Below are 16,060 nucleotides of genomic sequence, written 5' to 3'. Positions count from 1 at the left end.
GTAATAGATTCTGCTGGGTTTTGTTGTTTCAGAACAAGCTGGTGGTAGAGTGTTTTTCTCAATTGAAAGTACTTAACAAAGCACTTGCCATGAGGGAGTGGATGCCTGCCCTTGGGGAAAGCGGATGGTGGGAAGACGTTAATCGTCTCCAAGTGGTTGCTTCTAAATGGACTTTAAAGAAAAGTCTCTTGCAGGCGTGGGGGCTGGTCCTCAGAGCTAATATTCTGGAAGATGTCAACCCAGGTAATCTGCTTTAGAGTTATCCTGCTAACAGTTGCTCTAAAAGTATCTGCTGCTCTGCAGCCAAAAAATTTTAAGTTTTTCACATAGATTTTCTTTTTTTCTGTTTCTTTTTTCTTTTCCTTTTTTTTTTGTATACTATAACTGTCGTTAAATAAGCGTCAGGCATAGAACTGAACTTTATATATACTGTTTAATTCTGTCATTAGAATTGTGCAGGTAATAATAATATCATTTCACAGGTATAAAACTCAAGCTCAGGCTAAGCTCACAGTTACGTAACTAGTGGTTGGGAATCTGAGCCTATACTACTGACCATTATTCTGTAATATCACTTGTGTCTTTTTGTCCAGATGAGCTGAAGGATCTTGTGAATGCTCACTGTTTAGAACTAAAAGCCAAAGGAATTTCACTTGGTTTTCTGGAGAAAAAGCACAATGAAGCTTCCTCCCTGTTCCAACCAGACTTTACCTCCTTAATCCAACTCACCAGGAGTGTTCAGTTGTGGCCTGCAATGGAGTACCTGGCTCTGCTTTGGCAGTACAAAGTGACAGCTGATTTTATGACACAAGCTTGCCTAAGAAGGTAAGCCATTTTCCTCAGGGGAGATTTTTTTTTTGTTGTTAGGTTATTCTACGTATGCTACGTGTGAAACAAAGCATAGACTTGTCTTAAAGGGGAATGGTCTTACTGAAACAGAGAGAAGTCAGTTGCCACTTTGGAAAGCTGTAACTTCTTGAAGATTCTTTGCCTGTTTTGACTCCACCTCTATAAGTTACTAGGTATTTTTCCAGCAGAATTGCTTCTTTGTGTTTCAGTAAATGCACTGTAAGTTTTGTGTGTTCCATCTTCCCATACATAACAGATTTTTAGCAGTTTATTGATAGCCTATAGTGCATCCTCTCTTTCTCTTTATTTTTGGAACAGGTCCAGCAAAAATCAGCAACCCCAGACAGATCAGGAGAGAAGTCCTCACATCCTATTTTGTCTTAAGCACACACCAATTGCTCCACAAGAGCTTCAAGCCTTTTGGTACTTACTGCACCATCAGAAGGTAAAAACCAAAACCAAAAAGGGAAATAAGCCTTCTTTATACTATAAGCCAATTAGACTTTCTGTGGCAGACTGGTTGCAGAATGGTTTATTTATTTAATTTTGCAATCCCGGGGTGCCTGAGTGGCTAAGTGTCTGACTTCGGCTCAGGTCAGGTGATGATCTCGCAGTTCGTGGGTTCAAGCCCTGCGTCGGGCTCTGTGCTGACAGCTTGGAGCCTGGAGCCTGCTTTGGATTCTGTGTCTCCTCTCTCTGTTCCTCCCCTGCTCACGCTGTGTCTCTCTCTCAAAAATAAGTAAAGATTAAAAAAAAAATGTTTAAAAAATAAATAAATTAAATAAAATAAAAATTTTGCAATCCCATGTTGTAAACTCTAGTCTTATCTTAATTAACTTTCAAAAGGGAAAATTTTGAATGTCATTTGCAGTAATTACCTGGGTATTTCTCACCTCTTATCACAGAATCATTCTATTTGGTTTCCAGTTAAATGAGGCTAAAATATTTATTTTTTATTGTTTATGTAAAAATATATCATGAGAGTGTTTTACTCTCTCCTCCAAGAATAGCTATTGAATATGAATGGTGGCAAACTATAGTCAACTTCATTACTTAATGTTTATTTTGAGAGAGAGACAGAAAGAGCGGGATAGGGGCAGAGAGGGAGGTAGAGAGAGAATCCCAAGCAGGCTTCGCACTGTCAGTGCTTGAGGTGGGTTCATTGAAAGCTTGAACCCACGAACTGTGAGATCATTACCTGAGCCGAAGTCAAGAGTCAGATGCTCAGCCGACTGAGCCACCCAAGTACCGTTCATTACTTAATATTCTAATGATGTTTTATTCATTTATCTGTTTTGCTGGTACATTATAATTGTTTGATTCACTTGTATTTTCTCATTTACCTTCTAAAGGCAGATCTCCGTTTTATAAAATTATAAACAGGATAAATGACTTAACCAAGATGACCGGGTGGCAGAAAATCAGCAACATTAGAATTAATATCTTTAAACCCATGTTAATTTTAGATAAGTCTTCTAAAAGAGAGACCTCATAACTTGATTTATGGATTTTTCTCAAATATGCTCTTATCTATTTATCTCTAGGTGTCTACTGAAGAAATTATTTCCTTGTGGTCTGACTTATTTAATTCCACATTTATGTCTTTCTGGAGCAGTACTGTTACTACAAATCCAGAGTACTGGCTAATGTGGAGCCCTCTGCCTGGTGTACAGCAGAGGGAGATGCCCAAGTCCCTTTTGGACTCCACATTGAAGGTTTGTTGGCATAAAGTCATAAAAATATTTGATAGTGGAAAAAATTTCTTGATCTAGCAACAAACATTTATTCCTAGGACAGAGCAGTGACTAAATAAGTGATGGCAATATTTTGTTTTCTGCAGGAAGTTAAGAAGTATACCTTCAAAAGAAAGATTCTGTCTTAAATCATTTGGGAAATTCTGAATTAAAGTAAAAAAAAAAAAGTTTCCTTTAAAAGGTCTTCATTTTCTTCTCTAATTAAAATACCATTTTTCCTAGTTACAAAATATTTTAACAGTATAGAAATGTGTATGTATGTGTGTATACGTATGTATATATGCAGTTGACCCTTACTTAACACCAGGTTTGAACTGCATGGGATTACTTACACGTGGACTTTTTTCCGATAAATATGTATTTTATATTGTGACTAAAAAGTAAGGTAGAAGTTGCCAAATGACTAGATGCAAAAGGAAGATGGAGGAAGGATGCAGGAAGGCTGTAACAACAGGGCTATCACCTGATTCTGGCACTCCTTATCCCACTACCTATGGTATTGAACTGAGAGAGGTGTGAAGGAGCCAGGCAGGGCAGAGGTGGGGGGTTGGCAGGGCCAGTCACTGGCCAGAGTTGGCCCAGGACCACAGAATGAGAACCTGCCTCCCTCCTGGGATAAGGAATTCAGGAGAACATCAGGGCAGGATTCTTGGTGGCAGAGGGGACTGCAGGGTGGGTGCTGTCTGTGGTTCTTTGCCTTTCTCTGGACTATACTTGGAAGGAGATTCTGCACTCTTGGGTAGAGAAGCAAGTAGTGAACGTCACTCTAGGATCCAACTTTGCTAACTTTGGGTGAGGATGAGAAGACCTGTGGTGTCTTGTTCTACTGTAATGTACATGGTTAAGTTTGGGGGAGTTAACTGTTAAATACATGGATTTTTTATTGTATGGGAGGGAGTTAGTACCCCTAACCCCTGCGTTGTTCAAGGGTCAGCGCTCATGTGTGCTCTCACTTTCTCTGTCTCCCTCTTCTCCCTCCCTCACCCTCTCCCTCTCTTTCTCTCTATCTCTGTATATATATCAGAATTCTGCAGAAATAACTCCTCTTTGCTTCTTGTTTACATGTATTTTGCATTAAATGTATACATAAACAAAAATAAGATCACTTTCTCTGTTCACATGTCATGGAAACATGTCATTCCAGCTTATTCTTTTTAAGGTATTCCATTGTTCTAGTTGCTGGAATTTATTTGATCACTTGCTTATTCATAAATGTTGAGGTTTCTTGCCTTTATTTCTTCCTTCCTATAGCAAGCATAACTGCATCAACTACTCTTGCATAAATCTTTGTCTCTTTCTCTTAGTATTTCTGTGGATATGTTACAAGAACTGGAATTTAATCATTGGTTAGAATGTCTGCATAGTTAAAGAGATTCATGGCTATTCTGAGAATGTCTGGGCAGGTGGTTTTTGTTTTTACTTTTTTTTTCTTTCCTGGTTTTTATTTGGATTCCAGTTAGTTAACATTCAGTATAATATTATATTAGTTTCAGGTGTAGAATTTAGTGCTTCATGACTTGCATATCGCACCCAGTGCTCCTCACAGAAAATGCCCCCCTTCTCCCCACCCCCCTAACCCCTCCAGTAACCTTCAGTTTGTTCTCTAGAATCTGTTTCTTGGTTTAACTCTCTTTTTCATACACACCCCCATCCATGTTCATTTGTTTTGTTCCTTGAATTTCACGTATGAGTGAAATCATATGGTATTTGTCTCTCTCTGACTTATTTCGCTTCGCATAATATTGTCTGGCTCCATCAATATCATTGCAAATGGCAAGATTTCATTCTTTTTTATGGTTGAGTAATATTCCATTGTGTGCATGGGTATGTGTATGTAGGCGTACACACACACACACACACACACACACACATCTTTATCCATTCATCAGTCGGTGGACATTTGGGCTCTTTCCAATATTTGGCTATTGTTGATAATGCTGCCATAAACATTAGGGTGTGTTTTTTTACTTTTTTAAACATGCTAGGAGCTCATAAAGAGGGAGGTCGCAAAGTTCTGGATGACCACAGGAGAACTTAGGACTAGAGCACAGTTTTACTTATTCGTATGTTTACAAGAACCGGTTTCTTATATCTTTGGCACACTAGATGTTAGCAACATTTTTAATTATTACCAATTATTCAATTTAAAAAATACCATTTGAATTTGTAGTCCTGTGATTATTTTTGAGATTAGACATCTTTGCACATGTATATTTTCTTCTCTGAAGTTTTCAGTCATGTTTATTACTTATTTTGTTAAAAAAATTGAGTTTATCGCCATTTTCTTATTGAAGATCTTTTTACATGGTATGTATATTAAACCTTTATCTACCATAAGGTTGGAAATATATTTCTAGTGTTCTCTTGTCTCTCAAGTTTTATAATGTTTTCTCTTCAAATATTGTAGTCCCTTTCTTCTGGCTTTGATGTCATGCTTTAAAAAAAAAAGTCTTCATTATCCCTAGAATTAAAAACCATTTTCCCATTATTTTCTTGTGTATTTGTTTTATATTTAAGTTCTCAGTTACATCTCGATATCTTGTTTTGTGAGATGGGTATACAATTTTTTTTTTATTCTATACAAATAGCATTTCCAAAAGCAGCATAATAACACCACGTTTGACTAATTCATCCTTTCCACTCTCATTTGAAATGCCACCTTTATCATACTTTAATCCTGTAGATGTTCATGGATTTGTTTCAGACTCTTCTATTCCCTTGCTCTGTCAAAATTGATTTTTAAAAAATTATTATTATTTTTAGTAATCTCTGTGCCCGACATGGAGCTCGAACTCATGACCCTGAGATTGAGTCGCATGCCCTTCCAACTTAGCCCAGCCAGGCGCCCCTCAAAATTGATTTCTTTATTGTAAAACATTTCTCAAAGCCTTTAGTGATATATCTTATGGATTCTCAAGGGTTGCAGAGTATACAGTGTTTCTCATTTTCTGTGTTTAACCACCTTATCATTTGCTGTGGACAGCAATTACAATGTCCCAGGTAAATAGTCCAAGGAGCACAGGTTTGACAAACTTTGTCCCTGGCTCTTGCAGTTAGTTGTCTTCTAACTCTTTTCCTTGCCTCCAAGTCTCCCTGCAGTATGCCTGTAGCTCTGTTGTAAAAATGGTCTTCCTCATGCCCCGGTTGGAAAGATTTTCTTGCATTACTAAAGTACCCATTGTTCCTCACTCCTTGAGAATGGAGTCTATGTTTCTTTAAAGCCTACTAACACCTGACCCCATTCTATCCTTTGTTTGAGGCTTACCTGGTCCTAGCAACCTGAACCTCCTTTTCTTACTCTCTTTCTTCTCTTGGAAGTGCTCAGTGCTGCTTGTTGAAATCCATTTACTTATCTTCTAAAAGATACATGACTCCTCTCCATCCATCAGGGCCCTGGCAGTCTCAGTAGAGCCATCTTCTCCAAGTGCTGCTTTGAAGTATTGACCAGCAGCTGCAGAGCAAGTCCCTGGGATGTGAGCGGCCTCCCCATCCTGTCCTCCTCACATGTCACCCTGGGAGAGTGGGTTGAGAGAGCCCAGCAGCTCCGGGATATCAGCTTGGTGCTTTGGACCAACATGGCTGTGCCTTCAGTCGCAGAGTTCAGGTATTCTCGCCCCCTGGGTAGACTGTAAAGCTCCATCTTTTCTATAGAGTGTGTAGAGAGAACCTCAGTCTGTCTGAACTTCATCTGTAGTGGCTAGTTTTGGTGGGTGAAAGCAAGTGTATTTTTTGGCTGGATCAGCAGATTTTTAGCCCATTACAGGCTATCATAAGCTGGGCAGTGCCTCTGTCACTTTTAATCTTCTTGTGATCAAGAGAGTGGTACTTAGAAAAGCATATAAGATTACTTGAGAAGAGAAATTCACCTCTAAGTATTGGCAGTGCAGTCTGCTGTGTCATTTTCTAAAAGAATGATAGTGTGAGAAAGGAATGCCGTTTGATGTAGTGCAAGCCCTTAAGTGCCTCCTTGTTCCTACAGATACACGGATTCCCAGCTCCAGAGACTTGTGCTGTGCCGGCACTTGGCGGGTTTGGCAGAGCTGCTCCCTGAATCCCGGCGGCAGGAATACATGCAAAACTGTGAGCAGCTGCTGCTCGGGGACAAGCAGACCTTCCAGCATGTGGGCCAGACTCTTGGGGACATGGCCGGGCAGGAGGCCCTGCCCAAAGAGCTGCTATGCCTCTTGCTTACCTCCCTGCGCCACTTGTTTGGGGAAGGGGATGGTAAGCGGGACCTGCCCGAGCCAGCACGGCGTGGGAGCCTGTGGGTGAGCCTTGGCTTGCTCCAGATTCAGACATGGCTTCCACAGGCCCGCTTTGACCCCGCAGTGAAGAGGGAATACAAGCTCAAGTACGCTAAGGAAGAGGTATGGAGGGATGAGAGTTTGGAGCATGGGCTCCATCCCTGACTGGGTGGACTTGCTTAGTATATTACTCCTTTTATTCCCTTTTGGATGCTCAGAACATCAACGGGGTGATTTTGCATAAGCTGCCCTATGACTTCCCGGGAGTTGTGTTCTAAAGACTACATTTTCCTCTTTGAGAATTCCTCTAAGTAAACTTAGGCACTTGGAGGGGCCCTTCCTAAGCCTCTGATGTATCTCTCCTGTCCAGGCTCCCTCTACCTGAACTAAGTTTTGAATATTTGGACTTGGATAATTTCTTTAGATGTGGTATAGGATTCCTCAGGTTTTGAACTTTTGGTGTTCCTTATCTAAAGTTCAAGGATCAAGTAGATTTAGATTATGTGGTATCCCTTGATATTTGAACTTGTAAGCAAATTCAGGAACTGAATACATAAAGATAGTGATAAGATTTTTCTTCTTCAAAATATGGAAGTAGTATATGAGTTGGTAAAACTGTAAGAGCAGAGTCTCATAAATTCAGTGGTATAAACAAGATAGTTTCCTTCACCTAACAGCTCTGAGATGAAGTGGTCCAGGTTAATGGAACAGAATCCCTTGCTCTTGGATTATTCAGGAGCCCAGGTTCCTTCTATCCAGTTGCTCCACCCTTCCCCAGGGCACTGTCCTCTTGGATGTGGGCACAGCTGAGCATAGCAGACCAGCTTCTTCCCTTTCTATTAGTTACACCAGCTGCAGTGTGAGTGGAAGACCCGAAACCTCTCATCCCAGCTACACACTGGAAGAGACCTGGAAGATGAAGTCATTCTCAGTTACTGTCATCCTCACATCAGGTAACAGCAGAGTTATTGTGCTGATGGTTTATTGACTCTTAAAAAAAAAAAAATTTTTTTTTTTTTTTGAGGTTGACCTTCACAGTGTAATTGCAGTGTTTGAGGTGATGATACAGATCTCTGAACTACATTGGTGATTAGATGCTAAAGCCATTGTTACTGTCAGGAAAAGTTAATACTCTGAAAGGAAGGGCAGATTCTCATGAGGCCAGGAGGGTTGAAGCCAGAATTTATTCTCAACATGACAGAAGTTAGATGTGATAATGTGCACTGTGTGCATTTGTTGTCTTAGTAAATATTGTATAATGTAGCAGGTGTGAGCTCCAGTCCTGTCCCTGTCCTTTGGCCTTAGACTTTGAAGAGATCACTTAATGTCTTTAAGCCTAAGAGGTCTGGGGTGCCTGAATGGCTCAGTCAGTTAAGCATCTTACTTCAGCTCAGGTCATGATCTCTCTGTTGGTGGGTTCAAGCCCCGCGTTGGGCTCTGTGCTGACAGCTCAGAGCCAGAAGCCTGCTTTGGATTCTGTATCTCCCTCTCTCTCTGCCCCTCCCCCACTCACACTCTGTCTCTCTGTATGTCTTAAAAATAAATAAATGTTAAAAAAAAAAAAAAAAGCCTAAGAGGTCTGTAAGAGTAGGGTAATACAACTACTTCAGTGAGTAGTAACACCATGTGTGGCATGTGATAAATGCTTTTTCTATATTCTCCATTTACATTATAATTGTCAGTATTTTCTTCATGTTATTCCTTAGAAGCTGATGTGTCTTCATTCTGTTTTCCTAGCTAAGGGCTGAGTCTGACAGAATTTGCATATTGTGATAATTTGCCTTTAGATTACTTCGCCAAAGAATAGATCATCTGGAGAACTTAATCTGCAGCCTGTCGAAGAAGCAGGCCTTCAGACCCCAGGTGCCTGCCTATGAGTCATTGGTGCAGGAAATCCACCACTATGTCACCAGCATTGCCAAGGCCCCTGCTGTTCAGGATCTGCTCACACGGCTCCTGCAGGCTCTCCACATGGATGGGCCTCGGTCTGCCCAGGTGGCCCAAAACCTTCTGAAGGAGGAGGCTTCCTGGCAGCAGTCACACCACCAGTTCAGGAAGCGGTTGGCCGAGGAGTATGCCCTCTATCCAGATTCTGTGGCCCCACTGCAGGCATCCATCTTGCAGTTGCAGCATGGCATGAGGCTGGTGGCATCTGAGGTCTACGCTTCATTCCATGGCAGTGTGGTCTGTGCAGACAGGCTGGGTGCCATGGCCACATCCCTGTTGGCTTTTCCATCAGTGGGCCCCACCTTCCCCACTTACTATGCTCATGCAGACGCCTTATGCTCAGTGAAGTCAGAGGAGGTTCTTCGAGGCCTTGGGAAGTTGATCCTCAAGCGCTCAGGAGGAAAGGAGCTGGAAGGCAAGGGCCAGAGACCTTGTCCTACCCGAGAGCAGCTGCTGATGAATGCCCTCCTTTACCTGCGTTCCCATGTGCTGTGCAAGGGAGAGCTGGACCAGAGGGCCCTGCAGCTCTTCAGGCATGTGTGCCAGGTAAGCCTATTTCTAGGGGGCAGCACTGACCTTCTCCTAGAGGGAGCTGGAGGACACTGGCAGTACCCTGTGTAGATAGAGACCATGTGGTTGGGCAGTGGGATCTGGTGTCTGTTCCTTTCTTTCTCCTATTCAGCTGTTAGTTTTGGGGGTATTTGTCCCTCAATTTTTAAGACATTAGAAAAAATTAGTGATATTAGCTCTTTATCTGTGATACACATTGGAAATATTTTCTCCTATTTTGTTGTCTTTTGATTTTATTTATGGTGAGTTTTGCCATGTAATAGTATCAACCTTTATTAAGAAAATAACTTTTTTTCCCCAACGAAAGCAATTTGTTTTTAATTAATTAATTTATTTATTTTTAATTTTTTTTTTTTTAACATTTATTTATTTTTGAGACAGTGAGAGACAGAGCATGAACGGGGGAGGGGCAGAGAGAGAGGGAGACACAGAATCGGAAACAGGCTCCAGGCTCTGAGCCATCAGCCCAGAGCCCGACGCAGGGCTCGAACTCACAGACTGTGAGATCGTGACCTGAGCCGAAGTCGGACACTTAACCGACTGAGCCACCCTGGTGCCCCATCAATTTGTTTTTAATTTATACAATTAAAAGAATAAATATAAACAAAACCCACTAAATTTTACCATTGAAAGCTGTATAAACTGTTAACATATTGGTGCATCCCATTCTAGGCTTGTTTTTTTTTTTTTAAGTTTATTTTGAGAGAGAGAGAGTATGTGTTTGCTTGTGTGTGAGTGGGGTCTGTGGGGGGAGGGGCAGCAGGGGGGAGCAGAGAAAAAGGGAGAGAGAGAATCCCAAGCAGGCTCCATGCTGTCAGTGCAGAGCCCATCTTGGGGCTTGATCTCATAAACCATGAGATCATGACCTGAGCCAAAATCAAAAGTTGAATGCCACCTGGGTGCCCCTTTAGCAGTAGAACTCTTTTAAAAATAAAAATCTTAGAATAGTTTCCCAATATGTAGTAGATAAAAGAGCTGCTTTAGTTGAGAACAATTCTGTTCCCTCCCTGGTCTCTGAGACTGGTCCTTAAATCACTAGAGTTCTGTAAACCACTACTAAAGTTCATTCTGTTTTATACTTTGCTTTAAAAAACCTAACAGCATTTAGTGATTATTTTCTTCCATAATTATGCTATTCTTCAGCTGCATCATGTTGAACGGCTGCCGAGTTTTCTATTGTATGGATACGCTTGAGGATACTTAAATAATTTCTTATCATCGAACATTTGTTTTGTATGTAGTCTTTTTATTGTCTTGGAAAACACCACCACTACCATAAATTGTCTTATACCTAGGTCTTTGGGTACAAATTCTGGAAAGCAGAATTGCTTAGATTTTTAACACAAATTATCTTCCTGATTGATGGGTGCTCATTTCCTCAGTTCTCATCAATACTGCATGGTTTCTTTAACTTACAGTTTTTGCCAACTTAAGGATCTAAAATCTTAGAGGTACTAGGGAATTTAAGAAGTGTCTGATCAGGCATAGCCCAGTTTTCCTGATGGTTCACCACAACCACCCTGCCCCCAGCCCAGGTTTCCCTTTCCCAAACCCTTGGGCCAGCTGCTTGAGTTGTTAGCCAAGTATAGTCTGAATTACAACCCCCACATTGTCTATGCAGAGCCTGTCCTTAGTACAAAACACTGCTAGCTCCTGACAGGAACTTCCAATGGCATTAGCTCTACTGTAGCGAGTTTTTACACCTGTGAAATTGTAGCACTACAGTAAGGGGGTGCTTTGGAAAATGGGTTGCTGCAGATACACAGTTTGAAAACAAAGTTCATTTGCTCTCTATACCTAAAATGTTTCTTGGATGTTGGCATTTACTTCTTTTTGAACCATAGTACTTTTATTTTCATGAGAAATTAAAAGATAGCCAATCTTGGGGCATCTGCGTGGCTCAGTTGGTTGAGTGTCTGACTCTTGATTTCAGCTCAGGTCATGATCCCAGAGTCATGCATCAGGCTCCAAGCTGAGTGTGGAGCCTGCTTGGGATACTCTCCCTCTGCACCCTCTCCCCACTCCCTCACCCCCACCCCCGTCTCTCTTAAACAAAACAAAACAAAACAAAACAAAACAAAACAAAACAACAACAGATCACAAGTCTTGCTTTGTTTAAGTACTTCAGCAAAAGCAAATAAATTACTTTCTAATATTGTGGCTTTTCAGGAAATTATCAATGAGTGGGATGAACAGGAACGTATAGCCCAAGAGAAGGCTGAGGAGGAAAACAGCTTGTACAGATACAGGAGCAGGAACTCCAGGACTGCCCTGAGCGAGGAGGAGGAGGAAGAACGGGAGTTCAGAAAGCAGTTCCCACTGCATGAAAAGGTCGGGTGGTGGTAACAGGGTTTGTTTGGGAATGAGTTCCCTTGATGCCACCCGTGTTACCTTTGAATGGTTTTATAATCAGTCTTTTTACTATATCTATATGTAAGTTACTACTTCATTTTCTTGAGTGCTCACACAACATCTTTCCTCCTTCCTTTTTGAGTAGAACTAGATTCTGATTTTTAGAAGTTCAATTACTCTAATGTTATTGGCAGGATTTTGCAGATATTTTGGTAGAACCAACACTGGAGAAGAAGAAGGGAACTTCAGATGGGCAAGAAGAGGGAGCAGCTTCAGATCCTGGCCTCCTCTCCCAGAGCTCAATGCAGGCTGTGATGCTCATTCATCAGCAGCTGTGCCTCAACTTTGCTCGGTCCCTCTGGTACCAACAGACTTTGCCACCACATGAGACAAAGCATTACCTTGGCCTGTTTCTATCCTGCTATCAAACTGGGGCATCTCTTGTGACACAGTTCTACCCTCTGATGGGTATGACAATTCATTTTTGTTATACTCTTGGGAAACGAGGACAAATAAATGTAATTACTACTTAGGGAACAATTAAAGTCATCACCTCCCTATTTTTTTTGCTAAATTCCTTATCAAGGGAGTTTCCTTAGCTTAAGAGACTCCAGCTACTTCAAAAAACTTGATTTAAAATTCTGCAGTAAGGGATTTTTATCATTTGAATACTTTGGGAGGAAGGGATTTAAAAAACAAGGATATGGACTTAGTTTAAATAGTTTTGTTCTTCAGTATTATTTCTAATTTGCCTGTAATAGCTTTAGTGCTTTTCCCATCATTTATTCCTGGGAGAAACCTGGGAATTCAGAAATCAAGCTTACAGAATATTGTTTGGTTCAGTTTCCTGTATGACCTCATTAGTTACTCCTTGATATTAGGCAGGAAGCTTTAATTTTCATTTCTGTCTACCAAGACAACTATAAAAGCCAGGAATTTGAATCCATCAAACCAGACTCTGTACTCTTTTAATAACAACCAGGCAATGTCTGAGTTCCTCTGTATGTCTGAGAAACTTAGCAGATTTTGGTGATACTACTATGATACTAGGGTCCTGCTCCTCTAGGCCTATGTTGCTTTGGGCATGATTGGCACTGTGACATAATCTGCTTCATTAGGTCTAGTAGTTCATTGTTTCTGAGCATGTGTTTGACATCTTTGTAACTTGATGGCTCAACCTACTAAGTGCACTGACTGTACTGATGTTAACTTCACAGGAGCTGAACTGAATGACCAACTCCTGGGCAGCCAACTTTTGGCTTGTACCCTCTCCCATAACACTCTCTTTGGTGAGGCAACCTCAGATCTGATAGTGAAGCCTGATGGGCCCTATGACTTCTACCAGCACCCCAATGTCCCAGAAGCAAGGCATTGTCAACCTGTGCTTCAGGGTTTCTCAGAGGCTGTCAGTCAGCTGCTGCAGGATTGGCCGGAACACCCAGCCCTTGAGCAGGTAGGGCAGCCTGTGAGGAGGGAACACTGAGGGTGTGGTCTCTGCCATCTCCCAGGGCAGTCATGTGCACATTTCAGTATATAAACAAAGGTTTACAGAATCCCACTTGAGTGAGACACTACTCACTTCAGGATGGACATACCAGTTGTACTGCTGTTACATAAATGATGTTTGGGATTCCGCTAATTTTATTTGTTGGTCAGAGTTTGCTGTCGACATGTTAAAATGCTGCTGTATTATTGCCCTCTTTATTCAGACACATACGCACATTAGCAAAGGCCTGTCTTTTCCAAGATTGGCAGTTTTAACGCAGACCTCACTCTGTGGTCTTCAACCAGTTTTTTAGTAAATCTTAACAGCGGAGAGTGGTTAAGAGTTATTATTTTGGGGGCATCTGGCTGGCTCAGTTGAAAGAGCATGTGACTCTTGATTTCAGGGTCATGAGTTCAAGCCCCACATTGGCTGTAGAGATTACTAAAAAAATAAGTAAATAAACTTTAAAAAAAGAAAAAAAAAAGAGTTTCATATCAAAGTCCATCTTCTTTCCAGAGTAATGCAGCAGATAAAGTGTTTATCTTTGATCCACAGCCCTAGAAAGCCTCTGTGGCTTTCACAGGGGCTTGTGAAGCAGAAACTTTGCATAAAACTTTCATCAGGCCTCTTTTCAGTGGCCTGTGACTTGGAGTGATTGTATTCCCACAGAGATGCCTAGATCTTTTCTTCGTTTTCTTTTTTTTTCCTGCAGCTGCTGGTTGTAATAGACAGAATTCGTAGTTTCCCACTTTCCAGTCCTATCTCAAAGTTGCTGAATGGCTTAGAGATCCTTCTAGCAAAGGCACAGGTAAGATAATTCTCTCTCTCTCTTCCTCATTTTAGTTTGTAATCAATTGAAAAAAATGATCTTGGGGCAACATTATTGCCAGAGGGACAGAAAGCTATAGTTTGGGTTGGTGAAGAATAAGCCTCTTTGTTTTTCTGGCATGGGGTCAGATCATTACAGGTGAAGCCATTATCTTAGGGGGCACGTGAGGGGCCTGTGTCACCTGTTTTCAAGGGTAGGATGCAGCATCCACTGGTACTGCAGTCTCCCTCTTCCAGGGCTCCCAGGTGGGCCTCCAGACCAGCTACGTGCCTGCACGTCCCATCCCCTCAGTCCTTTCCCGGCCTCTGAACTATCTGGTGCTTCCCTGACGATCACGTTAGGGCTCTGCACTTTGGAGGGGTCACGTGTCTAGCAATAGGCATTCACACTCAGGTTCCTAAATCCTTTACTTTTTGCCTGCCTCTAAACTCAGCTCTGCTTGATTCTGTCAGGTGACTAGAAACAACTTGAAGCTAGATACGTTGGATGCACACTCATTGCTATTGATAAATCAGCATAAGAGTTATTTAAGAGCCCAGCAGTAAATTTTATCTTTGTGTTTTAGGATTGGGAGGAGAATGCAAGTCAAGCTCTGTCTCTGCGGAAACATCTCGATTTAGTCAGTCAGACGATCATTCGTTGGCGTAAACTGGAACTGAAGTAAGTGATAATCTGTCACTTCCCTTCCCCTCCTGAACTTGTGCTGTAGGGACGTTCATCTTTTGATAGTTTGCTACTGCAGGGTTTCTGTAGTAAGAGAATGTACTTTTCAGTTATTAATCACAGAGTTAAATAGCAGGGCATTAGGGGTGCCTGGCTGGCCCAGTCAGTAGAGCATCTGACTCTTGATCTCAGGGCCGTGAGTTCAAGCCCCACATTGGGCATGGAGCCTACTTAAAAAACAAATAGAGCATTTAAAATGACCTCAGTAGAGGGACACCTGGGTGGCTCAGTCAGTTAAGCGTCCAACCTCAGCTCAGGTCATGATCTCACAGCTCGTGGGTTCGAGCCCCACATCAGGCTCTGTGCTGACAGCTCATATCCTGGAGCCTGCTTCAGATTCTGTCTCTGTCTCCCCCTGTCCCACTTGCTCTCTGTCTCCCTCTCTCAAAAATAAAATTAAAAAAATAAGATAACCTCAGTAGAGACAATGGCATACATTCCGGAGGCGACAAACTAGGTAGCTTCTCCATCTCCACTTGGAAGGAGAGAATAGTGAATGTTTAGCTTTTGCTTCTGTGGTTTCAGATCTTTCAAATGGGTTTCCTTAAATGCCTGCTTGGCTTCTTTCATGTTTCAGCTGCTGGTCTATGAGTTTGGATAATACCATGAAGCGCCATACTGAGAAATCCACCAAGCACTGGTTCTCCATCTACCAGATGCTTGAGAAGCACATGCAGGAACAAACAGAGGAGCAGGAAGGTAACAACTGTCCATAAATTCCCTGCATATTTAGAAGTTTCAGGCTAATTGTAGAGTGCTGCAGATGTGGGATTTACCTGTTCCCTTGTCTCCTTGTACCACTCCTTTTACATGGGATGCATCATTTGACTTCATGGTATTTCTGAGAGGTTTACGTGATTTGTTCAGAGTCTAGAGAGCTGGTCATAAGGTTTCCTTATGCTCTATATCCAAGAGACAGGCAAAAATGAAGATTTTTTTCTTGGGTACTAGTTGACCTGCTTGAGTTAAAAGTGTTTAATTTCATACTTAAAACAAGCACCTTATAATTCAGTTTCATAATCTGTTTTGAGTGCGTTTAACACATACCCTGAGTGAGCTGTTTTTATATCAGCTGGGAATTTACCTATGCCTCAGAGTTTCACTTTAATTTTTTTTTTTTCAACGTTTTTTTAATTTATTTTTGGACAGAGAGAGACAGAGCATGAACGGGGGAGGGGCAGAGAGAGAGGGAGACACAGAATCGGAAACAGGCTCCAGGCTCCGAGCCATCAGCCCAGAGCCTGACGCGGGGCTCGAACTCACGGACCGCGAGATCGTGACCTGGCTGAAGTCGGACGCTTAACCG

At 41.8% G+C, this 16,060-nt stretch overlaps 1 protein-coding gene across 1 annotated transcript in view; it reads left to right on the top strand.

Annotated features, from left to right (window-relative positions):
- MDN1 (midasin AAA ATPase 1) overlaps positions 1-16,060 on the top strand; it is a 174,473-nt gene that overhangs the window by 117,069 nt on the left and 41,344 nt on the right. The window contains exons 56-69 of the mRNA XM_049652926.1: positions 33-243; positions 594-825; positions 1,168-1,294; positions 2,394-2,564; positions 5,993-6,207; positions 6,583-6,970; positions 7,691-7,800; positions 8,635-9,340; positions 11,534-11,695; positions 11,911-12,184; positions 12,934-13,169; positions 13,915-14,010; positions 14,597-14,691; positions 15,332-15,453. Of these exons, the coding sequence (XP_049508883.1) occupies positions 33-243; positions 594-825; positions 1,168-1,294; positions 2,394-2,564; positions 5,993-6,207; positions 6,583-6,970; positions 7,691-7,800; positions 8,635-9,340; positions 11,534-11,695; positions 11,911-12,184; positions 12,934-13,169; positions 13,915-14,010; positions 14,597-14,691; positions 15,332-15,453 (3,145 nt within the window). The remainder of the gene's footprint in view (positions 1-32; positions 244-593; positions 826-1,167; positions 1,295-2,393; positions 2,565-5,992; positions 6,208-6,582; positions 6,971-7,690; positions 7,801-8,634; positions 9,341-11,533; positions 11,696-11,910; positions 12,185-12,933; positions 13,170-13,914; positions 14,011-14,596; positions 14,692-15,331; positions 15,454-16,060) is intronic.

Source organism: Panthera uncia (genome assembly GCF_023721935.1).
Source record: "Panthera uncia isolate 11264 chromosome B2 unlocalized genomic scaffold, Puncia_PCG_1.0 HiC_scaffold_24, whole genome shotgun sequence".
Classification (NCBI taxonomy): domain Eukaryota; kingdom Metazoa; phylum Chordata; class Mammalia; order Carnivora; family Felidae; genus Panthera; species Panthera uncia.
This window is presented reverse-complemented; position numbering and strand designations above follow the sequence as displayed.